We start from the raw sequence: 21,881 nt of genomic DNA, 5'->3' as shown, positions 1-21,881 counted from the left end.
ACATGATGTAACCAGCCCTCAGACTTGAGGGACAGATGGGCCAAGCCAAAGAAATGGCAAATGGAATAATGCTTTATACGTGGGAGGAACACGTAAAGGTATGAGCGAGGGGGCGAGGGCATTTCAGACCCCAGTGACGGTTTAGATGTCCCTCTGAGTGAGATGGGAAAGCACTGGTGAGTTTGAGCAAGAGAGTGACATATTTCTTTTCATGACTGGTCCCTGTAAGCATTAGTTTTTGGCCCTTAGCTTAGAGCACGATGAGCAAAGGTTAGAGATGGCCTCTGTGTCTGAAGAAAAAGAACAATCAGACTATGGGGCAGGAATCTCCTGATTTATGGAACGTAGTGTTTGTGCAGAAGAATAATCCAAAACTTAGCAGTGACATTGAATTAACCAACATCTAAGAGAAGAGTTAACACACAAGGAAGCCACTTAGAAAACCAAGCTCATGGAACCCGGAGACTGGGCCCTGCTTGACTCTAGGCCAGAAGTAAAGTTCCTGGTGAATGTGAGCGTGGAGCGCTCTGCTCAGCCTGCTCACAAAGAGCTTCTCTCACTTCTCCCTCTTCGCCAGTGACATTCCCTCCCCACTGCCACACTCAACTCGGTAGACAAGTCCCAAGTCTTGTTTTATTTCAGCAACTTGATTTAACTCACATGTTCTCCCAGCTCAGATAGGAAAAAAATCATCTGACCCTTGAACTCCAAAACAAAGCAGTGGTCGGCGCTTGGTGTTCAACATGATCTGGTGTTCCAGAAAATCCATTCCCTGACCATGAACAGTGGAAAACGTTTGACAAGAGGAAGGATCTACTCACAATCAGTTGGTGATCCCGCCCCATCGTGATGACCATCCGGTTCACCGTGCGAAGCAGCTGGACCATGATCTCTTGGATGTGGTGGTAGGTGAAGGCCTGTAACACAGTCAGAGACATCTGTGTGACAACCGGGACATTGTGTCTGCACACCTCTTCCAAAGGATATGCAACAGCGGTCAGACATGGTGATCACCACCAGCAGCAGCATTAGAACCATCACCACCATCCTTATCACCACTAACATCATCATCATCATCATCATCATCATCATCATCATCATCATCACTGTCGTTGTCATATCTCCATCACCATCACCACCAGGCATTGGGCACCAGGAATTCCACTAACCATCTTAAATATAAGTCAGTATTTAAGAGCTTAAGCTCTGGAACCAGAAACTTTTGATTGAGAATACTAACTGGGTCAAGAATTCTTGTGCTACATGGGCTGCGTTACTTCTCTGCACCTTGGTTTCTTCACCTGTGTGACAGTTGGGATCTAACCTTGAGTAAAGACAGAATGTAATGCAGGGCAGTGGTTATACAGGTGATGAAGAAGTTGAGACACAAACAAGATAACCTAGAGATTGGCAACAGCAGGGTGCCACTATCTCCCTAGGCCAGAAGGACAAATGGAGGAGCCAGTGTTGCAGGAGCCCGAGACTGGGGTTTGTGGTGGAAACTGTAAGCATGGGATGCTTGTGCAGTAGAAGCTAAATGATCTACTTTAGGGGAATCATGGTGAGCCAGGTTGTGACATTTATGGGGTTCTGCCCACTTTAAATATAAGTCTCTGAGCCTCAAGTAGGACTTGTCGATAATTTTTGAGCATTTGCTGTGGTAGGCGAGGGTTTTGTGTATTTTGCACATTCTAAGCTCCTGCACAGAGTATTATCCATGCATAGCTGGGAGGGTGGTTATGGCCAAGTGGTGAGGCCCTGGGATTTTAAATTCAGCATCTCTGGGTCTGGACACAACTCGGCACTTGCATCATGTGACCTCACTTATCACTTACTTCTCTGAGCCTCCACTCTTTTATCTACAAAATACATACGGGTTTCCCACCAGTCTTTCAAGGTTGATGTGAACATGAAAATAGCATGGCAGTTCTGGGGAAATGAACATGCCTCGTTCCATGGCAGGAGAATCTGTGGGTCCAAGATAGAGCCTGGGCTCCAGTAATTAATGAATTCTACGCAGCGCATTCTGATGGCTGAGATCCATGACACGACACACTGTGGCGCTCCGGAGACAGCTGGGGTTTGGAGGCCGCCTGTGTCTCCAGGACCTTGGCAGAGCCTGACAGAAGAAAGGGCTGAATAAATGGTGGCTGAACGGTGGACGGCTCCTCATACTTCTTCATAAGCACCTTATGAAATGTGGCTGCTTTCCATTTAAGTGTGGTTTTTCTCTTAATAGAACCCATGAAAGGAAAATAGATAGATTTGTAGTAAGAAAAAGAACAAAGATGTGCTTATTAAAAACCCTCCTTCCTTCCCAGCAGTTTTTCAATGACTCCAAAGATGAGTAGCCCAGAGATACCTCCCTTTCTCTCTCTCTCTCTCTCTCTCTCTCTCTCTCTCTCTCTCTCTCTCTCTCTCTCTCTCTCTTTCTCTCTCTTCGCCCTCCCCCCATCCTCACTCCTTATGCACTAATCCCCACTCTCCAGTCCTAGGGAGCTCCCCAGTAGAACCTCTGCCACCAGAGCTTCCACCCAAGCATGTATTTTACAGAAACAAGTGCTCATGATCCCTCAGACGCCAGTCTCTTGTTGGATTTGAGCCATGTCCCCATCCAGCCCTTTCCCCATATCACGGTTTCCTCCTGACGCTCAGGGGCAAGGGAGAGAACATCTACCTTTAATTCTAGGCTACAGGTGAGACTCTCCTGTGATTTCCTTCTATCCTTTATGTCCTCAAGCCTCTTTTCTGACTTTCAATCTCCAATATTTTATATGATATAAATGTAATGCTAATGGTAATAAAAATGTTTAACATGTTTTGAAAGCTTACTAAATACCTGGCACCCTACTAAATAAGACCTCATTCCACAATAAGAGGGGCAATATTATGATCTTCATTGTTTAGATGAGACGACTGAAGCCCAGAGAGGTTAAGTAATTTGTCCAGGGTCACCCAGCTAAAAATTCAAAGGAAAAAGATTCAAACCCAGCATTTCTGGCTGCAGAGCCTGCTCCTTGCCCACACTCACCCAGGTGGACTGGAACAGGAGCATAGGTCTCTGGTTGCTACATTGGGGCCTCATCAGCCTCTTTGCACCTGAGAGGATGGATAGCCCCACCCTCCAGCTTGAAGTATAATTACCTTCAGTAACTTCTGATCTTGTCTTTCCCTTTTAGAAAATCATTACTTCCTTGTCCTCTCTGCATTCCTTTGCAATTTCATCAATCTGAGCCCACTGCCAATTCATATAATGGTTTCCATTTGATGCCCACCCCACCGGATTATATCTCTCTCTTCCTTTACCAATAGAGATAATAAAACCCCTTTCTCCTGCTTCTTTTAAGTAGCTGTTTCTTCATGCAAAGAGCAGCAATTAGACTGCTCAGAAAGTTTGGTATTCAAAAGTGGGAAACCGTCCAATTTATTTCCTTTCACTTTAGGTCCCAATAGGAGAGGTGGTGTGGCGGAGTGTTCTGGGCTCTGACAGACTTGACTTTGAATCCCAATACTGCTAATTTGAGCTGGTGACCTAGGACAAATTACTTTTCTTCCCTGCATTTCAGTTTCTGTGACAAACAATAGAAGCCTGAAGTGCTGGTTTGAAGAATGAGCAAAGGAATGCAGGTCAAGCCCTCGCTGCCCAGGGTGGACACATAGTAGGCCCTCAGTAAGTGGCGGCTGCAACTCCTGTCCCCCTTGGTCTTCAGCTGCGTTCCGGCCAAGCTTGCAGATTCCCAGCATGCAGCAGCACGTGCAGTAAAAGGCAATGCATAATCTAAGCTCTGGATAATATCGAGATGTCGCCCAAAGAACATATAGCGTATATGCAAATGGAAAACTTTCAAGATGATAAACCTGTGCTAAGCAGCAAAAATGCAGCCACAAATCACCCACTGTTAATTGCTCCGCTGCCAGGCAAGTGGAGGAATCTCTGCGGAAGTGTCTTCCGGGCTCGAACTAAACGGTGGCTTGTAATTGAAATGACAAAGTCAGTCTTCCCATTATGGCCCTGGCAAAGAAATCAATCCAGCCAACCTAAACACACTGCAAATTGTATCGGAGTTGTTTTTTTTTTCTTTTTCTTTTAATAATTATAGGCTGTGTGTGATATCTGGAAGGAACCTGGGGTCCTTTCTTTAATCTTACCCATAAGCCCAATACATAACAGTAAAAAGAGGGATGACATAAGTCGGTCAGGAAAAGCTAAGAACCATATGATTTCACTCCTCTGTGAGATATAAAACTGAAACTCACAGACACAGACAACAGTATGGTGGTTACCAGGGGGAAGGGAGCAAGGGAGTCAGGGGAGTCAGGGGGCCAGGTATATTTTTAAAGGAAGGAAGGCAAACAAAGAAGGGTGGGAGGTAGGAAACTGAAAGAAGGGTAGGTAGGTGGCTGGGGGGACAACCCCTGTCTTCTTGGCTCACCCTGGGCCCTGTGCCAGCCCTCGGACTTTGTAGAATGCAATTCAAAATTATTAATTTCCCAGAGTATTTCCAGAATAATAATAGCGCATACCATATATGAGATGATTTTAGGAAATAATATACAGACACAGAATTTCACAACATTGAATCAAATTCTGTAAAAGGTGTCCCCTATTTTCATTTTTCTTTCAATCCTTTTGATGATACCAAGTAGAAAAGAACCCCTTTGGTGCTAATATGTCTTTAACACCTGTCTGTTCATGCAAAACAGAACAACCAGGGGAGGCCTCGGATCAGAGCTGACAGACAACAGCATCTTCTTAGAACCTAATAACATTGTTGTATTGTGTCTATATATAGCAAGTGTTCAGGAAAAGACCCAACACCTGAAAATAAAGCAAAATAAGAATTTCTTAAATTTTTAATAGCGTATTTCTGAGAAACCCAACTGGGGGAGTCCTCTTACTCTCTTGGAAAATGTAATTTTGTTTCAGCATCTACAACTGAGTAGCAAGCAGAAATATTAGAGCTCCGTAAAGCCAGAGGCTCACTTGTAGAACAGTGATAAAGTGTGATATTTTCTAGTTTGCTAAAGTTTATAGCTCTATTGGTCTGTAAAAATTTTACGTGTCTTATATCTAAGCCCAACTCAATATAAGCATCTCCTCTCCCCAACTTCAAGAATCCTAAACACTTTTGAACTAGCTATTTCTTTGGTCAGCTTTTCCCCCAGTTCAATAAATAAAACTTTGAAATGTGCTCACTATCTAACTACATAAGATGATATTCTTAATCACTTGAAAATTCCACTTTTACACAAGTGATGCTGGCTACTTAATGGTGGTAATGTTAATTTTTTTAATCAAAGTTACAAACGTGTATAGTTGAGAAACACTGTCCGATGTTCATCATTAAAAAAACAAAAACAAAAAAGAACAACAACAACAACAAAAAAACCCAGCCCGGCTATTGTGGCTCAGAGCATCGACTTATGAACCAGGAGGTCACAGTTCGATTCCCAGCCAGGGCACATGCCTGGATTGTGGGCTCCATGCCCAGTGTGGGGCGTGCAGAAGGCAGCAGCTCAATGATTCTCTCTCATCATTGATGTTTCCACCTCTCTCTCTCCCTCACCCTTCCTTTATGAAATCAATAAAAATATTTAAAACAAAACCACCAGTCCCTCATGTCCCCCCACCAGAGGACGATCTTTATTTTTTTTAGCATATGTAGTTGTTACTTTAGTACTTATGGTCATGTGGTCAAAACTATGTATTACCTCTTCTTGAAACAAATTTGTTCACTTTTTGGCATTCTCTATTAAGCCTCTGCCATAAAAGACAAGGATTTAACCCAGCCGTGGGCAAACTACGGCCCGTTTGAAATGAATAAAACTAAAAAAAAAAAAAGACCGTACCCTTTTATGTAATGATGTTTACTTTGAATTTATATTAGTTCACACAAACACTCCATCCATGCTTTTGTTCCGGCCTCCGGTCCAGTTTAAGAACCCATTGTGGCCCTCGAGTCAAAAAGTTTGCCCACCCCTGATTTAACCCTTGTTGCTCCCCCACTCAGCCCCATTAGACACCGATATTCTTTCCATGTCTCCTTCCTCCTATAAAGTTATAGTATAATTTTTGTTGGATTGATATTTTGTGTTTAAAATATTTTGATATGTAAATGTCATCCCTATCCAAGTTGTAAACAAATTCTCATTTCTCGTACAACTTTTCATTCCCGCAAAAGATAAAAGCAATCGGGGGGGGGGGATCAGAGATTCCTTTTAGTTCTCTGTCTTTTATGCCATCTTTTCCCTATTCATGATTGCCTCTTCTCCTCTTACACAATTCTCTCTGCCGGTTTTAAAAGTTTGCTTTGCCTCACAGAGTCTGTTTCCTGCAAGTTGCTGCTCTTCCGTCTGCCTGTTTTGGACTCTTTCTTTCCCGGGGGAGTTGTTTCCTTAGTTCTCTGGAACCCGTGGTGGTATGCTCACATTTCAGTGTGGGGGACTCGCAGGCTGGTTACAGCTCTGGCTGAGTAGACCTTGTGGTCCAGGAGCTTCTCTGCAGGGTGGTCTGGCTGGGATGGTTAGTTGGAGCGACTCAAATACCCACATATATACCAGGCTTTCTTCTGGGGCAGCTTGGATTCCACAGACAAGACTCCTCTGATCTCTTGCCTGAAGGCTGAGAGCCTGGCTGCCAGCATTGGGAGCTGAGGGGGAGGAAAGTGCCAGAGGCCTTGGCTTCTAAGACAAAGACTTTGATTGAAACCTTGTTTGGAGTAGGGTGTTGCTGCCCTCCACTGCACCTAATGTCACCTAGTCCTGACGCCCTGTGCTGTATCCTCTTTGTAGAATACCCCACACCCCCCAACCCCCACCCATGACTCAGCTGCCCAGACAGGCTGCTTCTTACACACACTTGCGACTGATCCTCCCAGTTTGAGCTCCTCTTCCTCACCCCCACCTCCAGGGGCCCTGCTACCACCATTTCCTGTAACTTGGGGGAAATCTTTGCTGTAGGTTAGATGAGACGTCAGCTTTCCCTGCTGCTGGCTTATGAATCACTCTTCCCGGGTCTGCTAAATCAGTTAGCATTTTTCCATATGATATCTGCCTTCCTTTTACAAAACTCCCTTCACTTTTTCTTTTTAGTAGATTTTTCCAGAGGGAGCAAAATATGAGACTCTGTTTCATCTATTATCTTTACAGGGACTCCTACCCTAAATGTTCACGGGTAAATGTTTATAATTGAGCTCACTGAATTAGAAATGTTAACAGGGCATGGGATCATGTTCAGTGACAAAACGGTGACTGTGTTATGCCGATGCCAGATTTTGAAAAGAGTTCTAGTGCAACCCTTACTTTACAGAAAGCCAAACATCAGCTTTGAGAAGGGGCTGGCCTGGGTCACATGACCAGTGACAGGTGATGCCATCGGAGCTAGCATGAAAAACCAGTTCCGCTGGGCAGTGCCTGGCCGACTGCTCCCGGACCCAGCACACGGGCAACCTTGGGCCTTGTGTTCATGCCAAGGACAACCCCAGCTACTCTGCCTACTTTGTCTTTTGGCCTTTTTAGTACGAAGATGAAGATCACAAGGTCACGGCTACAGAGTGATGTCCAAAGACCTTTTCTTTCTAACAACAGAGACACAATGCATAGTCGGAGCGTGGAAACTGCTGCTGCCCAGAGCTGCCACAGTCTTTCTCTGCTCTGTGCGCCTATGGAAGAGGTCCTTTCTACTTCCTTTTCACTTAGAAGGCACCAGGAACACTCCCTACAAAGAAAATATCCTAACCCTCAAAGGAGAGTAACAATTTTCCTCTAAATTTTCCTTCTCTCTTCTCAGGATTTCTAGGTTTAAGGCTGTCTTCTTCCCTCCTGTGTGACTGGCTCTCTCCGGGAAGACTTGATTAATTGCAGGACAGTTCATTGGGTAAAGGAGGCAACAGAGGCGGCGGGGACTCAGAGAGGCAGAGGGCGAGGTCAGTGGAGCTGAGCAGTGGCTTTGCTGTGCGCCATCACCTCCCCATCTCCTACCCACCAGGCAGCTCCCCACGTCCCAGGCAGGATGTGGGTGAGCCCTCATGTGGCCATGAGTGTCTGAGTCCCAGGGGTTCGCCTTCTCTAGGAGGGAGAGTTTGCATCAGTGGTAGGAGAAGCAAAAAAAGGAAGGAAAGATTGGCTTCTCATTCTGACACGCTGTTACCTAACAATCTCGAGGTGATACTATATGCTAAGAACTATGCATATAGAGCCAACAACTGTAATCTCACTTAATTAAAAAAAAAAAAAACACCAAAAAAAAAACCACTGAAGCCCCAGAAGTGAAATATGAGCATGAGAGAGAGGATGCGTAACTTGCCCAGGAATTATCCACTCACGGGTGGCCAAGCCTGAATTTCAGCTCAGTTCTGTCTAATCCCATGCTCTTGCCGTTTCAGAGTGTTGGGAGGTGCCAAGAAGAGTGAGTGCATTAGGCCTCAGTGTTATGAAAATAGAGTCTCTCCTCGCACAGACTACAGAGCCAGCACTAACTGTGCTCCTTCCCTACATTAACCAGACTCATCTCCGCGAGCCTCAGTTTCTTCACCTCTAAACTGGGCATAATGGCACCCTCAATATCAGGATTGTTTTGAGAATCTGTACCTAGTTCTGACACTGACCACTAATATTTTCTGAGCTTTTATTACACGTAAGGTACTCTTCTAAGAACATGGCCTATATTAGCTTAAGGAATTCTGCAAGCATCTATGAAATGTGAAAAATCCTTCTATTATCCCAGACTTGCAGCTGGTAACACTGAGGCTCTGGTGGGATCACACACCAGGTGTGAGCACTGATCCTAGTTCCTGCCCAGGCCTGTCTGACCCCCGGGTCCAGGCTTATAGCTGCCTTGCCTCTGTGTATTAGGACCACGGAGATGAATGCAGGCAGCAGGACTTTGAGATGATAAATCTTTCTGCAAATTTGCCCAAAGTAAACAGCGAGGCAAACATTTGTGTGCACAGCTGTTGATAGCATATTGTTTTATTTATAATATCCAAATGCAGCAAGCAAGATAAATGTCCCCCAATCAGGGATCCCATTATATAAATGACAGCTTATCCACTCAATGGAATAGGAGAAGGCAGATATTCTTGATCTGAAAAGATATCCTTAATATAGCCAGTAAAAAGAGACCACAGGCTACCATGTGAAATATAATCCCATTTATGTTTTTGAAAAAATATTTTCCTATGTCCAAAAATCTGGAAATATGCATGGCAAGACATTAACAATGGTCCCTCTGAGCAGGGAGAAGAGGCAGAGATGTGAGGTTAAAGGGATAACTTTATTTGCTATGGTTTATTGGAAATTTTCTCAATAATCACTTACGATAATTAAGAGAATAGACCTGTTTCCCAATTTGAAAAAGATGAGTCAGTCAATATGCCTAAGGAACCGCACTCACAGGGACTGGATGGATGCATTCCAGGGGCTGTGGTGGTGCCCTGCAGGCAGCCCTATGAGGTGGGGGCGGGGGGGGGGGGGGCGTGTCTGCCCCATGCTGGGCAGCCACAGGAACCTTGGTGCTCATGGATAAAGTGCTATTGTCAACTGAGAGGAGCATTACAAAGTAACATGGTTTAACACCTTTTAAAAAGGCAGAACTATGAAATATCGTATTCCATTTATCAAATGCTTTTAAGTTCCATTTGCAGGTGGGGGAAAAAAATCTACTTAAAGCAACCAGGAAAAAAGAAAAAAAAATACATAACAAAACTATTGCCTCCAACAAAAAATATCCAATTGTGCTTAGAGACAAATGTTTCTTTTATTCAGGTCCTATTAAGTTGCTTGTGGAGCTTTTAGTAAAATACACTAGAACTTCCAACCGGTGGCCAAGAGCAGAGAAAATGAAACCAAGGTCTGTCAGTCTAACATCTTAATGTGGATGAATGGAGACTGGCTGGAGCCACTTAGGAGATGTACCTCAGAGGTGTCTACTTTTGTTCTTCAAAGCAGGAGGGATCTGTGGGACTGTGTAAGGAGAAATGGAAAAACAACACAGCTAACATTTGCTTGATTCTTCACATGTGCCCGCAATGGGCTGTGTGCCTTGTATTTATTATCTCAATGCATTGTGGGAAAACCCAGGGGATAAGTGTTATTCCATTTTAAGGTATAAAATAAGATCCATTGTAATTATTATTACCGTTCAATATTTTAAGCACTTAATAGGTGACAGATGCTATGCTAAATGCTTCATGTGCACCATCTCATTTAATTCCCAGAATGATCGTATCCATCTGCTACACTGCTGCTCCCCATGCTACAAAGCAGGAAATTCTGACATTTACGTAACTTGTCCAGGGTCACAGAGCCATAGGTGATGGAGCTGGATTTGAATCCATGTCTTCTTGGGTGCAGGGCTCATGCACTGTGAACACAGCTATTTACAGCAATTTTGTATTGTTTGTAATACCCAAATGTACCAAGCAAGATAAATGTCCAAATGCCCCAGCAGCAATGCGCTCCCTTAGAGTTCCCACTGTAGAAATGGGGCTCTGTGAACTATTTGTAGTATTTCAAGAAGCTTAACAGAAATGGTAGAGTCCTCTTCAGTGTTACCACATTGGCTAATTGCAATGTCAAGATCCCTTGTTTGAATGAAAACAAGATAGGCAGGCATTCTGTTGAACTCTGCTGGTCAGAAAATTATAAATGCTACTTATATATTACTAGACACCCAATGCACGAAATTTGTGCAAGTGGCTTGGCCCTTGCAGCCACAGCGGCTTCTTCTGGAATGTCATCCAGAAGGAGGTCTGAAAGGTTGGTTGGCTGTCCGGACTAATTAGCATATTACACTTTTATTATTACAGATTAATTTTTAAATGTGTAAATAAATTAATTAACTTTTAATAGATGCTACTTGCTTGGGAAACAATGTATTTTAAAGCATGCATCCATGGGCCTATAAGAAATGGTGGTGAAAACTCCCTGTTGGTAAAAACCTTTGCTACCATTTATCCCTCCCTGCCCAACTTCCCAATGACCTCTTCCACCCTCCATTACTGCCCTCCTCTCTCTCCCCTGTTCCACTGGCTGCCTAGTTTCTTCTCTGTTTCCTCCTACTTTATGCCTCTACTTCATCACCAGCCTGCAACCCCAGTCCCAGATGGCTTTAGCCGCAGGCACAGAAGGTGCCGCTAAGGACCAGCATGATATTCCACCACCCCAAATTATTTCCCAAATATACCTCCAAGTTTTTATAGATATTTAAAGTTCCATGGATAGAATGTCATTCTTCAACTCAGGTGAATTCCCTAGAGATGCTGAGAGGAGGGGGTCAGAATGGAGAATCTGGAAACTTCTAGGCATAGACTTCCTCAGTGGTACTGGCAACAGAGCTTGACCCCACACTAATGCTAAGGGCTTGTTAGACAGGGGAAGAGAGGAATAAAAAAATACACAACCTTCCACTGTACACTCCTTCCCACAGTGAAAATACCCCTAATCACTCCAGAGAAAAAGACAGAATTCTGTAGCTCACTGGATGATGACTGACCTAGATTCCTCAGCAGGGTCTCCCCATATCAACACTCAATTGCCCCCACCCTTCCCTTTTCCTTTTTTTTTTTTTTTTTTTTGAAACAGGACTCTTGCCCCACAGATTCCTTCTAAGCCAGCCAGGCACAAATCTAAGTTCAGAGACAGGTCTCATGAACATCCCAGGATTCTGGGTCTCAGCCAGAATTCAGAGCCTGTTCTCCCTGATAAGCCTGCTTAGGCAAAAATTATACCCAAAACTTTAGAAACATTACCAACAGGAGGCTTTAAGATATCACCCTAAAACCTCTTTCCCATTGCTGGGAAGGGATGGAGAAAGTAGGCCAATCTAATCACAAGAGAGTTGGCCAGAAAAGAGCAATAAATCCGAAGGATGACTGTGTATCCTCTGATCTACGTGTGCAGTTACACAGCCTCAATGTTGTTTTTCAGTTCAGATCGGATATAACTAAACCCTCCCCAGAAACCCATCTCTATGAAGAGCAAGCAATGGAGGTGCATGCCCCTCTCCATGTGCTGACAAAATTACTGCCTCCTAGAACAAGAGCATTTCTTCTCATCTTGCAAAGTATGATCTCTTCTTACTCAATCTCTTTCTCTCTCTCCGTCCCCCTACCAACCCCCACACTGTGTGTCTCTACTTTAATGCTGATAAAGCATGTGAGATTTTCTCCACCGTTCCCTAATTGTAATGATGATTTCAACAAATGTTTAAAGTCCGATCATATGTCTAATATTGCTATCATCCCCACCTCACTCTCTTTGGAAAGTTTGGGTTGTGGGCTCCCTCCTCCCCATCTCCATCTCTCTCTCTCTCTCTCTCTCTCTCTCTCTCTCTCTCTCTCTCTATATATATATATATATATATATATATATATATATATATATATATATATATATATATATATCTCAAATAAATTTGGGAGAGAACTAGTTTATTTTTCTGATTTATTCCAAATTGCCTCATTTGACATGGTTTCTGGTGACCTTTCTAGATGACGAGAACATGACCAGTTTCTTTCCCCGTCTCCATAGTATACTCAGAGCCCCCACTCTGAAGCCCGGGCGCTGATCCTTCCCTAATCAGCTGCAAGCAGGACGGTCTTCTCTCTTGGATGTTCAGCCCTTTTATATTCTCAGCCAGTGAGAACCCACCTAGTTGGTTAGTGTAACCAGCTCACCTTGAGTCACATCTATGTGTGTAAGCCTAGCCACACGCTGAGTTTCCTTCCAGTAAGAGCACAGCATTGAAAAGAAGTCTTTTGCTCCCAGTGTTCCTAGTTGGGGGTGAAGCTAGCCTTAGGAAGCTGCCTGAACAGTTGGTTGCTGCTCCTTCCCCAACCCCTGCCAACAATGAGATGACCAGGCTAGTGTTCATTATAAATCAATATCTCCAGAAACGTTCTCTCAGCATGTGCTCTAGTGGTTCACGACCATGGCTGCATTTTTAGGATTACCTTGGGACTTTCTAAATATATAAACATGCCCATGCTCAGGCTCCACCCAGACTAACTTTCTGGGGCTGAGCCCAGGCACTGTTATTTGTAAAATGCTCTCTAGGTCTTTCTACATGCAGCCCAGGGAGACCATTCACTGTGTGCCAAGTGCTGTCCTAAGTGCTGGGGATTCAGGGACAGAGAAAGCCCAGGTCCTGCGGGCAATGTGCTTGGGGGAAGACCACACAGTGTTCTCCCAGAGCGCTGAGGATGCTCAGAAAAGACACAAAGAACCCAACTGGGGGGAATCTGGGAAGATGTCCTGAGAAAGGCACTGTCAGAATTAACTGGGAGGAATGTGTACCTGTTGTGTCCTTTGCTATAACAAGGACATCTTTGTAATAGGGTGCTTTTCTCTAATAAGAGTGCAGGCTAATAACACCTCACTCAGCCTTATACTAGTATGTTCTTCCTACTAAGCGCTTTCCCTTGGCCTGTGTCAGTCTGGCCCTGCTCACATTGTGTCTTGGGTTTCCATCTGCTCCCTAGATTTCTGATTATAATCTTCTCCCAGTCATGATGTCTTCATGAAGCAGAACTCCCTGCCTCTTGGACTGCAGTCAGCTCATGGAGGGAGTTCAGTCCTTTGGATCTGGTGAGGTCTTGATTCTCCCAGGCCCTAACCCTGACAGTCTGAGTCAGCTCGCCCTTCCCACAGAAAGCAACCAGGATGCCTTTGAAAGCAGGTTCTTACCTGTGTCTGAGATGCCCCTTCCCCCGGTCACCTGCCAATCTCCTACTCAGTAGTCAAAAAACCCAGTTCAATCATCACCTTTGGGAACGCTTTCCTGACTCATCACTCAAAATCCCCACCTCACCTTAGGCAGGGCTGGTGGTTCTCTGTTTTGAGTCTTCACACAATTTTATTCATATTTCTTGGAAGTAGGGGACCACAGCTTTTAATGTTTAATATCCAAAGGGTAGTATCTGCTTGACACAGATTAAGTACTAAGCACATAAACAAATATGGGAAATGGATGTGTTCATGGGTAGATGGATGGATAGACATATGAAAGTATGGATAGATGGGTAGGTGGATGGATAGATGCATAGACAGATGGATGAAAGGATGAGTGGATAGATGGATGTATGTATGTATGGATGGATGGATGGATGGATGGATGGTTAGACAGAGAGATGAAAGGATGGATGAATGGGTGAATGATATTGCCTAAATTAACTTTATATATTATCAATTCAGAGTCTGATACAAAATAAAAAATGTGCTAAATTATCTATTCTCAAAAAGCAAAGATGCTGGTGATATATGTACTATCGCCTTCTCTTCTTTTATCGTACAACTAAGAAGACAAAGTATTGTAACTTATCTTCCAGAATAGGGTTCAAGCAGATAAATAATTAATCTCCTGGGGGGTTATTTAGGAAGATTACAACTACTCCTCTACAACCTTCCTTGAGTCATGGCATTCCTTGCTCCCAGATATGAAAGCGTCCCTCTGTTCCCTAATGACTGGCTCTATTTACAGAAAAAGAAGTCTCCACTTTCCACAGAGGTGACTTTTAGACTTTGCTCCTTGGATTTCTAGTTCCTGTCCATGAGGTTCTTTGAGGCATATGTGTCCTTTATTACCTACTACAGTCATAGTAATGCTTGGGGAGGGACATAAAATACAATACTAGCTTTGCATTCATTTTTATATTTCTGATCCCTTACAAAAATGCATAGTATAAATTATAATGTCTAAAAAAGTCAACTATCTCTCAGATTATACCTCTAAATTATGCAGAGCATTCTAGCATTCTTTAAAAACATTCATTATTTATTGCACAAACTTTACCAAAAACAAAAATGAGATTATATACCTATCAGTCCAACCCTGCAACACATCTGACTTCTCATTCATTTATGATTCCTTCAAGTCCTTATATGTGTGAAAGACAATTTGTGTCCTGCTCTTCCCAGTTAACATGGCATAAGCATTTTGGGCAAAACCCTGTTTTTATATATCCTTTGAGGAGGGGTAGGAGAAAGGTTTAGATTTAAACAGACTGAACTCTGCCTCTGCCAGTAATGTACTTCATAGCCTAAATCTCCTGTAAGCCTCAGTGTGTTCACAGACAACCTGAGCATGATAACAATTTGCTCCCTGGATTATGGCAAAAATGAATGGACTTTTGTATGTCAGGTGCTTTACACAGTGATTGACTTATAGCAGGTGTTCCTTAATGCATGACTCACAAATAACAGTAATATTTCTTAAACCTGGATCTGTTTTGAATTAGAATATAAAGTATGCATGAATAATTAAGGTAAAACACAAAACTGAATTCAATCTGGGCTCTACCCCTAGAACACTGAGAGATTAGGTAAAAACAAACAAACAAACAAACAAAAAACTTGAAAATAAGAGAAACCCAACATCACTCTTTCACAGATATGTCTGAGTCACCTGCCTCAGAACACACAGACTGTCAGGACTAGAGCTGGAAATAGAAGTCATGTGCTGTCTAAAGCTGTAAAAACACTCTCAGACCAAATAGCACCTTCTCTGTCACCACCACCTCAGCCAATACAGCGTGAAAAGTAGACATCACTAAATAATCAATACTTATGGGATTACATTGGGGGAAGAAGAAAGAAAAGAAGAAACATATATTAAGTATCAATATGATAGTCATGATGAACAAAATATTATGCAGAGGTAAGCTGAGGCTCAGAGAGGCCATGGCACTTCCCCAAGATCACACAGCTAATTAGCAGCAAAGGTAGAATTTGAATCCATGTCTGTGGGCCTCCAAAGTTCATAATCTTTCATTTTAACTCAGTGAAAGTCAACAGATACTTTTTGTGCCAGGTACTGTGTTAGGATATGGCAGTAAACAAGAGAGATGTAGTCCTCACACTCATGGGACTTACTGTCTAGATAACGGAACCAATAGTTGAAGGTGAGCAAAGTGTGATGAGTGTCAGGTAAGGTGAAGGACCTACAATGTTTGGAAACTATTCATGAAATGAGGACAGGTAACCGTGAGCCTCTGCTCTCTATCCCATTGTTCCTTTACACTATGGGTTAAACATGCTCACACAGACTGACCACCGTCATTGTGTGGCATTATTTCTGCAGGAAAATGCATGTTGAATTCTAAATTGAGGTAGAAACAATTTGGGGAGCACAACAATATTCCAAGTTGGTACCTGCTTTGTATATGATGTTTAATGCAACAACAGATTTGCCTTTCTCATTAGGGTATGCTGAGTATAAAAAATAAAATTAGTGTCAGTGTGTATTTGAGAAAGTTGAATAATTGAGGATGAGAGGATCAATCAAAACACAAAGATTAATTATTGAGCATCTGCTCTGACTTCGGCACTATGCCCAGGCAGTGTGGAAGTAGAGGAGAGATAGAAGACTGGATCAGCCCCATCCTCGGAGGGCCTATAAACTAGAATTAGGATACCCACATAAGAACGTGCCCAGTAAATCGTAGACTATGACAAAATTCCAGGAGGCTGGGGTGGACACACATCTGTGGAATGCACTAGGTGGCTGAGAGATAAGGGGAATCCACCCAGTCTTCAAAAGACAGCGATGGAAGAACATACCGTGTTCATGGATTGGTAGAATCAACATCATCAAAATGTCCATACTACCCAAAGCAATCTATAGATTCAATGCAATCCCCATTAAATTACCAACGGCATATTTCACAAATCTAGAACGAACGTTCCAAAAATTCATCTGGAATAAAAAAAGACCCAGAATAGCTGCAGCAACCTGAGAAAGAAGAACAAAGTAGGTGGGATCTCAATACCAGATATCAAACTGTATTATAAAGCCATTGTTCTTAAAACAGCTTGGTACTGGCACAAGAACAGACATATAGATCAATGGAATAGAATAGAGACCCCAGAAATCGACCCAAACCACTATGCTCAATTAATATTCGACAAAGGAGGCAAGAGCATACAATGGAGTCAAGACAGTCTCTTCAATAAATGGTGTTGGGAAAATTGGACAGATACATGCAAAAAGATGAAACTAGACCACCAACTCACACCATACACAAAAATAAACTCAAAATGGATAAAAGACTTAAACGTAAGACGGGAAACCATAAAAATACTAGAGAAATCCACAGGCAACAAAATTGCAAACATATGCCGAAGGAATTTCTTCTCTGATAATGCTCCTAGGGCAATGGAAACTAAAGAGAAAATAAACAAATGGGGCTACATCAAAATAAAAAGCTTTTACACAGCAAAGGAAACCATCAACAAAACAACAAGAAGACCCACTACATGGGAGAACATATTTGTCAATGATACCACTGATAAGGGTTTAATTTCCAACATTTACAGGGACCTCATGAAACTTAACAAAAGGAAGATAAACAATCCAATAAAAAAATGGGCAACGGACCTAGATAGATATTTTCGAAAGAGGACATACAGAAGGCCGAAAGACATATGAAAACATGCTCAAAGTCACTAACTATATGAGAGATGCAAATCAAAACGACAATGCGTTATCATCTCACACCTGTCAGAATGGCTATCATCAACAAATCAACAAACAACAAGTGCTGGCGAGGATGTGGAGAAAAAGGAACCCTTCTGCACTGCTGGTGGGAATGCAGACTGGTGCAGCCACTGTGGAGAACAGTATGGAGCTACCTCAAAAAACTAAAAATGGAACTCCCATTTGACCCAGTGATCCCACTACTAGGAATATATCCCAAGAAACCAGAAACGCCAACCAGAAAGGATATATGTACCCCTATGTTCATAGCAGCACAATTCACCATAGCTAAGATTTGGAAACAGCCTAAGTGCCCATCAGCAGATGAGTGTATTAGAAAACTGTGGTACATATACACAATGGAATATTATGCTGTGGTAAAAAAAAAAAAAAAAGGAACTCTTGCCTTTTGCAAGAGCATGGATGGAACTGGAGAGCATTATACTAAGTGAAATAAGCCAGTCAGAGAAAGATAAATACCACATGATCTCACTCATTTGTGGATTATAGAGAACAACATAGACTGATGAAAAGGGACAGATCCAAAGACTGAAAAACAGCGATCAGGCTATCAATCCCCAGAAGGAAAGTAGGGGAGGGCGGGGGTAAGGGGAAGAGATCAACTGAAGGACTCGTATACATGTATATAAGCCAAACCAATGGACATGGACAACAGGGGGATGGGAGCATGAGTGTGCGGGGCGGGGTGGGGTGGGGGTTAATGGGGGGGATGAGGACACATTTGTAATACCTTAACTAATAATAATAATAATAATAATAATAATAATAATAATAAAAGACAGCGATGATCTGAATAGTCAGAGAGAGTTCCTGGTGGCAGCGGGAGGAGTGTTAACCATGGAGAAAGGCACAGGACAAGGTGGGCCCTGAAAAATGAATAGATCATTGAGGCCAAGCACCAGAGTTGAGGAACCTCGGAGGTAGTTTTGAATGAATGAGCATTTTGTCTTAATCACCTTCGCATCCATGATGCCCAGAATGGTGCCTGACAAACAGTAGGTGCTCAGATAATGTTCTGTGAGATGGAAAGACATTGCCTTAGTTGAAAAGAAAAATAGAAAAATAATAGAAAAAGTGCTGGCCCTGTTTCAACATATGCCAGACATGCCTAAAATGACAAGAACAGATGTTAAACTGCCGATAATTAAGCGCTTAATTCTATATAAAATCAAAAGTTTTCAGACTGCATCTGGGAGATTGATAAGATAGGGCAAAAGGAATCTGTGATGGTTTCTTAATGGGAAGAGAAGTTGGGTTGGGTCTATCAGGAAAGGCAGTCTGGAGCTCAGTAGTCACCATTCAGGTGGGTGAAGCAGACAGCATAAACCTGCAACTCCATCACCTAGAAAACAATAGGAAGTAATTCAAGTAGTTTCATTAAATAATTCGGCAAGTGTGCCCAGCTTGTGTGGCTCAGTGGTTGAGCATCAACCCATGAACTAGGAGGGCACAGTTTGATTTCTGATCAGGGCACATGCCCAGGTTGTGGGCTGGATCCCCAGTAGGGGGCATGCAGGAGGCAGCAGATCAGTGATTCTCTCTCATCATTGGTGTTTCTAGTCCTCCCTCCTTTCTTCTCTGAAATTAATAAAAACATATTTTAAAAATAATAATAATTTGATGAGGGAAATGAAATAGATCGGTGGGCCAGATTCAGGTCATGAACCTCTAATTGGGGGGCCTCAGGACTAAATGCCCTCCAGATTGAGGAACCAGGTAAATGACAAAGAAAAAGGAAAGGATGAGGGCTGGTGGGGCAGTGAGAGACTGGTATACCTGGAACGCAGCATACAATGGAGACAGTAGGAAAGATGGGTGGAGAGGAAAGCTAAGTTGAGAGTGAATTCTGGTGGAAGAAAAGGCATTCATTAGTCAAACACAGCTTTAGCATGTTATTTTGCTTGGAGAAACTGGGATGGAATTAAACATTTCATTTTCTAACCTGTGCTGCCAAGTCAATTGTTTATGCCTATGGCTAATGTTATCTGAAATCTCCCTGAGAAAATGTCCATTCTAGAACTCTTGGGTTGTTTTCTGGAAACTTTGCTGGTTCAGTCCCTGGTTGTTGCCCCCAGATTGCGTGTGGCAGCTGGGGTACTACAGAGCCGTGGATCAAAGGCATCTTTAAAAACCAAGCACTTCCTTTCGCACTTACCATGCTTCTCTTAAGGATTTACATTTAGACCAGTTGGGCAAATCAAAGTTATAGTTCCCTCAGTAACTGTAACCTGGACCAAACATAGCTACATTTTTCTGCTGCTGAGCGGGCTTTTAACTCACGCTGCCAACTGTGAAGGGGAGATTTAATTCAGACATTATGTAGGAAATGCTTTTTGGAAAGCAAGTGGCTGGTCCAGGGAAGGTTCAGTGTAAATGGCTGTTCCTTTCAACTCGTGCTTTTATGCAAGGATTCCCTGCAGACAGCAACCTTCCTCGGCATCCTTTCGGGGTGAACAAAAAGGTGCCTCTCCACGCCTGCCAGCTGCCACGCTCATACATTCACGCGCACAGCCCAGCTTTCTTACCACAGGTGCTGGTATTGGCAAGAGGCACTACACAGAGCCAGCACTAAGGTGAGAGATCAAGGCTCCTGCCCATGGGACAAAATGTAAGAGGCATCCAAGAACTCAATAATCCAGACAAATCAAACTTAATGTCCCCGTTTAAAAATAGAAATTAATGCAAAAAATACATGATGAACAAAATATCAACCCATACTGCATGGAAATATTCTTTTTCTTGATCAGTGCATTTTTGGCGCCCATACACTTTGTCCCCGTCCCCAGGTAAGCTTCACTTGCCTCACCCTGGTCCTGGCCCTGGGAGGCACAAGGTGGGTATGGAATTGAGGGCGGAAGGGAGTGCACACAGGCCCTCAGGGATTTGGTTGCAGGCAAACTCCTTTATACTTTGGTCCTGGCAGATAAAGCAATATTGAAGAATACGTCAAGAAGTATTTCTAATTAGTGCTGACGGAGCAGAACACATTGGATTATTAATTTTATTGGGGGGAGTTCTGGTCAACCATCAACAAAGCTGTCTTTTAATTTTCCAGATGGATCCTCTGAGATTAACAACCCAAGGACCATCTGGGAAGTTTTGCTAAACCACTCACTCTCCAAGCTTGTCAAGCAAAGATCGGGTGACATTCAAGCCCCAAAATTTGGCCTAGGAATCATGGCGTGGACACGGCTGTCAGAGAGCCCAGGACAAGGCTCAGCCCTGGAGGTCCTGTGGCCAGGACAGGCTCTCTGCTCCATCACACTCCCAGATCTCATAATTAGAAAGCATTCAACAAACCCCAGTTGAAGGAAATTCTACAAAATAATAGACTAGTACTCTTCAAAAGTTAAGGTCATGTGAAAGACCAGGAGAGCCCATCACATATTGGAGGGCACTTAGGAACTATGGCAACTAAATTCACTGTACAATCCTGAATTGGGTCATGGACCAGAAACTAGACATTAGAAGGAAACTGCCCAGTCCTGGGTGAGTGCACGCTGATGGTTTAGTCACGCAATGGCCTAATTGCTCACTTGATCACCTCTTGCTAGGCCGGAGCAGTTAACAGTGTAGAATCCTCTACTAAGGATGGTCATTTGCCTGCGGATTTTGTAGTTTTAACTGAAAAAGCGGAGAAAGCCCCTCACCGATCAGCATCTCTTCATGCTGGAACAGGTGTGCTTTGGGGAACTCCTCATCCTCCCAATGCATTCTCTGTACGTGGGCAAGCATCCCTTACACACCTCAAAATTAATCTTTAAAATGTTTTTTATTTTGAAATGTCAGACTTAAAGAAAAGTGGCAAATGTAGCAGAGAAGGTGCCTATGTACTCTTCATCCAACTTCCCTACATGCTAACATCACCAGAGCACAATGATCAAACCAGGAAATTCACAATGGCACAATATTACTTACTAAATGGCAAGCCTGATTCCAGTTTAGCCAGTTTCCTTCTAATGTCTAGTTTCTGGTCCATGACCCAATTCAGGATTGTACAGTGAATTTAGTTGCCATGGTTCCTAAGTGCCCTCCAATATGTGATGGGTTCTCCTGGTCTTTCACATGACTTTAACTTTTGAAGAGTATTAGTCTATTATTTTGTAGAATATCCTTCAACTGGGGTTTGTTGAATGCTTTCTAATTATGAGATCCGGGTTGTGCCTTTTTGGCACGATTCCCCACATGAGTAATCTTGTCCTCAGTACATCCTGTCAAGAGGCACAGGATGCTGCTTTATGTATTTACTGGGGGTGCTCTCTGTCATCACCTGGTTACCGTAAGGTGGTGCCTGTCAGGTTTCTCCACTATAAAGTTACTATCATTCCTTGTGTCATTAATAAGTGGATACCTTGGGAAGATACCTTGAGACTATGCAAATATCCTG

The 21,881-nt window shown here is 43.1% G+C and overlaps 1 protein-coding gene across 5 annotated transcripts in view; it reads right to left on the bottom strand.

The window, feature by feature from the left end:
• Positions 1 to 21,881, bottom strand: part of DOCK2 (dedicator of cytokinesis 2) — a 367,699-nt gene that overhangs the window by 197,974 nt on the left and 147,844 nt on the right. For all 5 annotated transcript variants that reach the window (XM_059699147.1, XM_059699148.1, XM_059699152.1 and 2 more), the window contains one exon: positions 822 to 917. In XM_059699147.1, coding sequence (XP_059555130.1) covers positions 822 to 917 — 96 coding nt within the window. The remainder of the gene's footprint in view (positions 1 to 821; positions 918 to 21,881) is intronic.

This window comes from Myotis daubentonii, chromosome 5 (assembly GCF_963259705.1).
Source record: "Myotis daubentonii chromosome 5, mMyoDau2.1, whole genome shotgun sequence".
Lineage (NCBI taxonomy): Eukaryota > Metazoa > Chordata > Mammalia > Chiroptera > Vespertilionidae > Myotis > Myotis daubentonii.
This window is presented reverse-complemented; position numbering and strand designations above follow the sequence as displayed.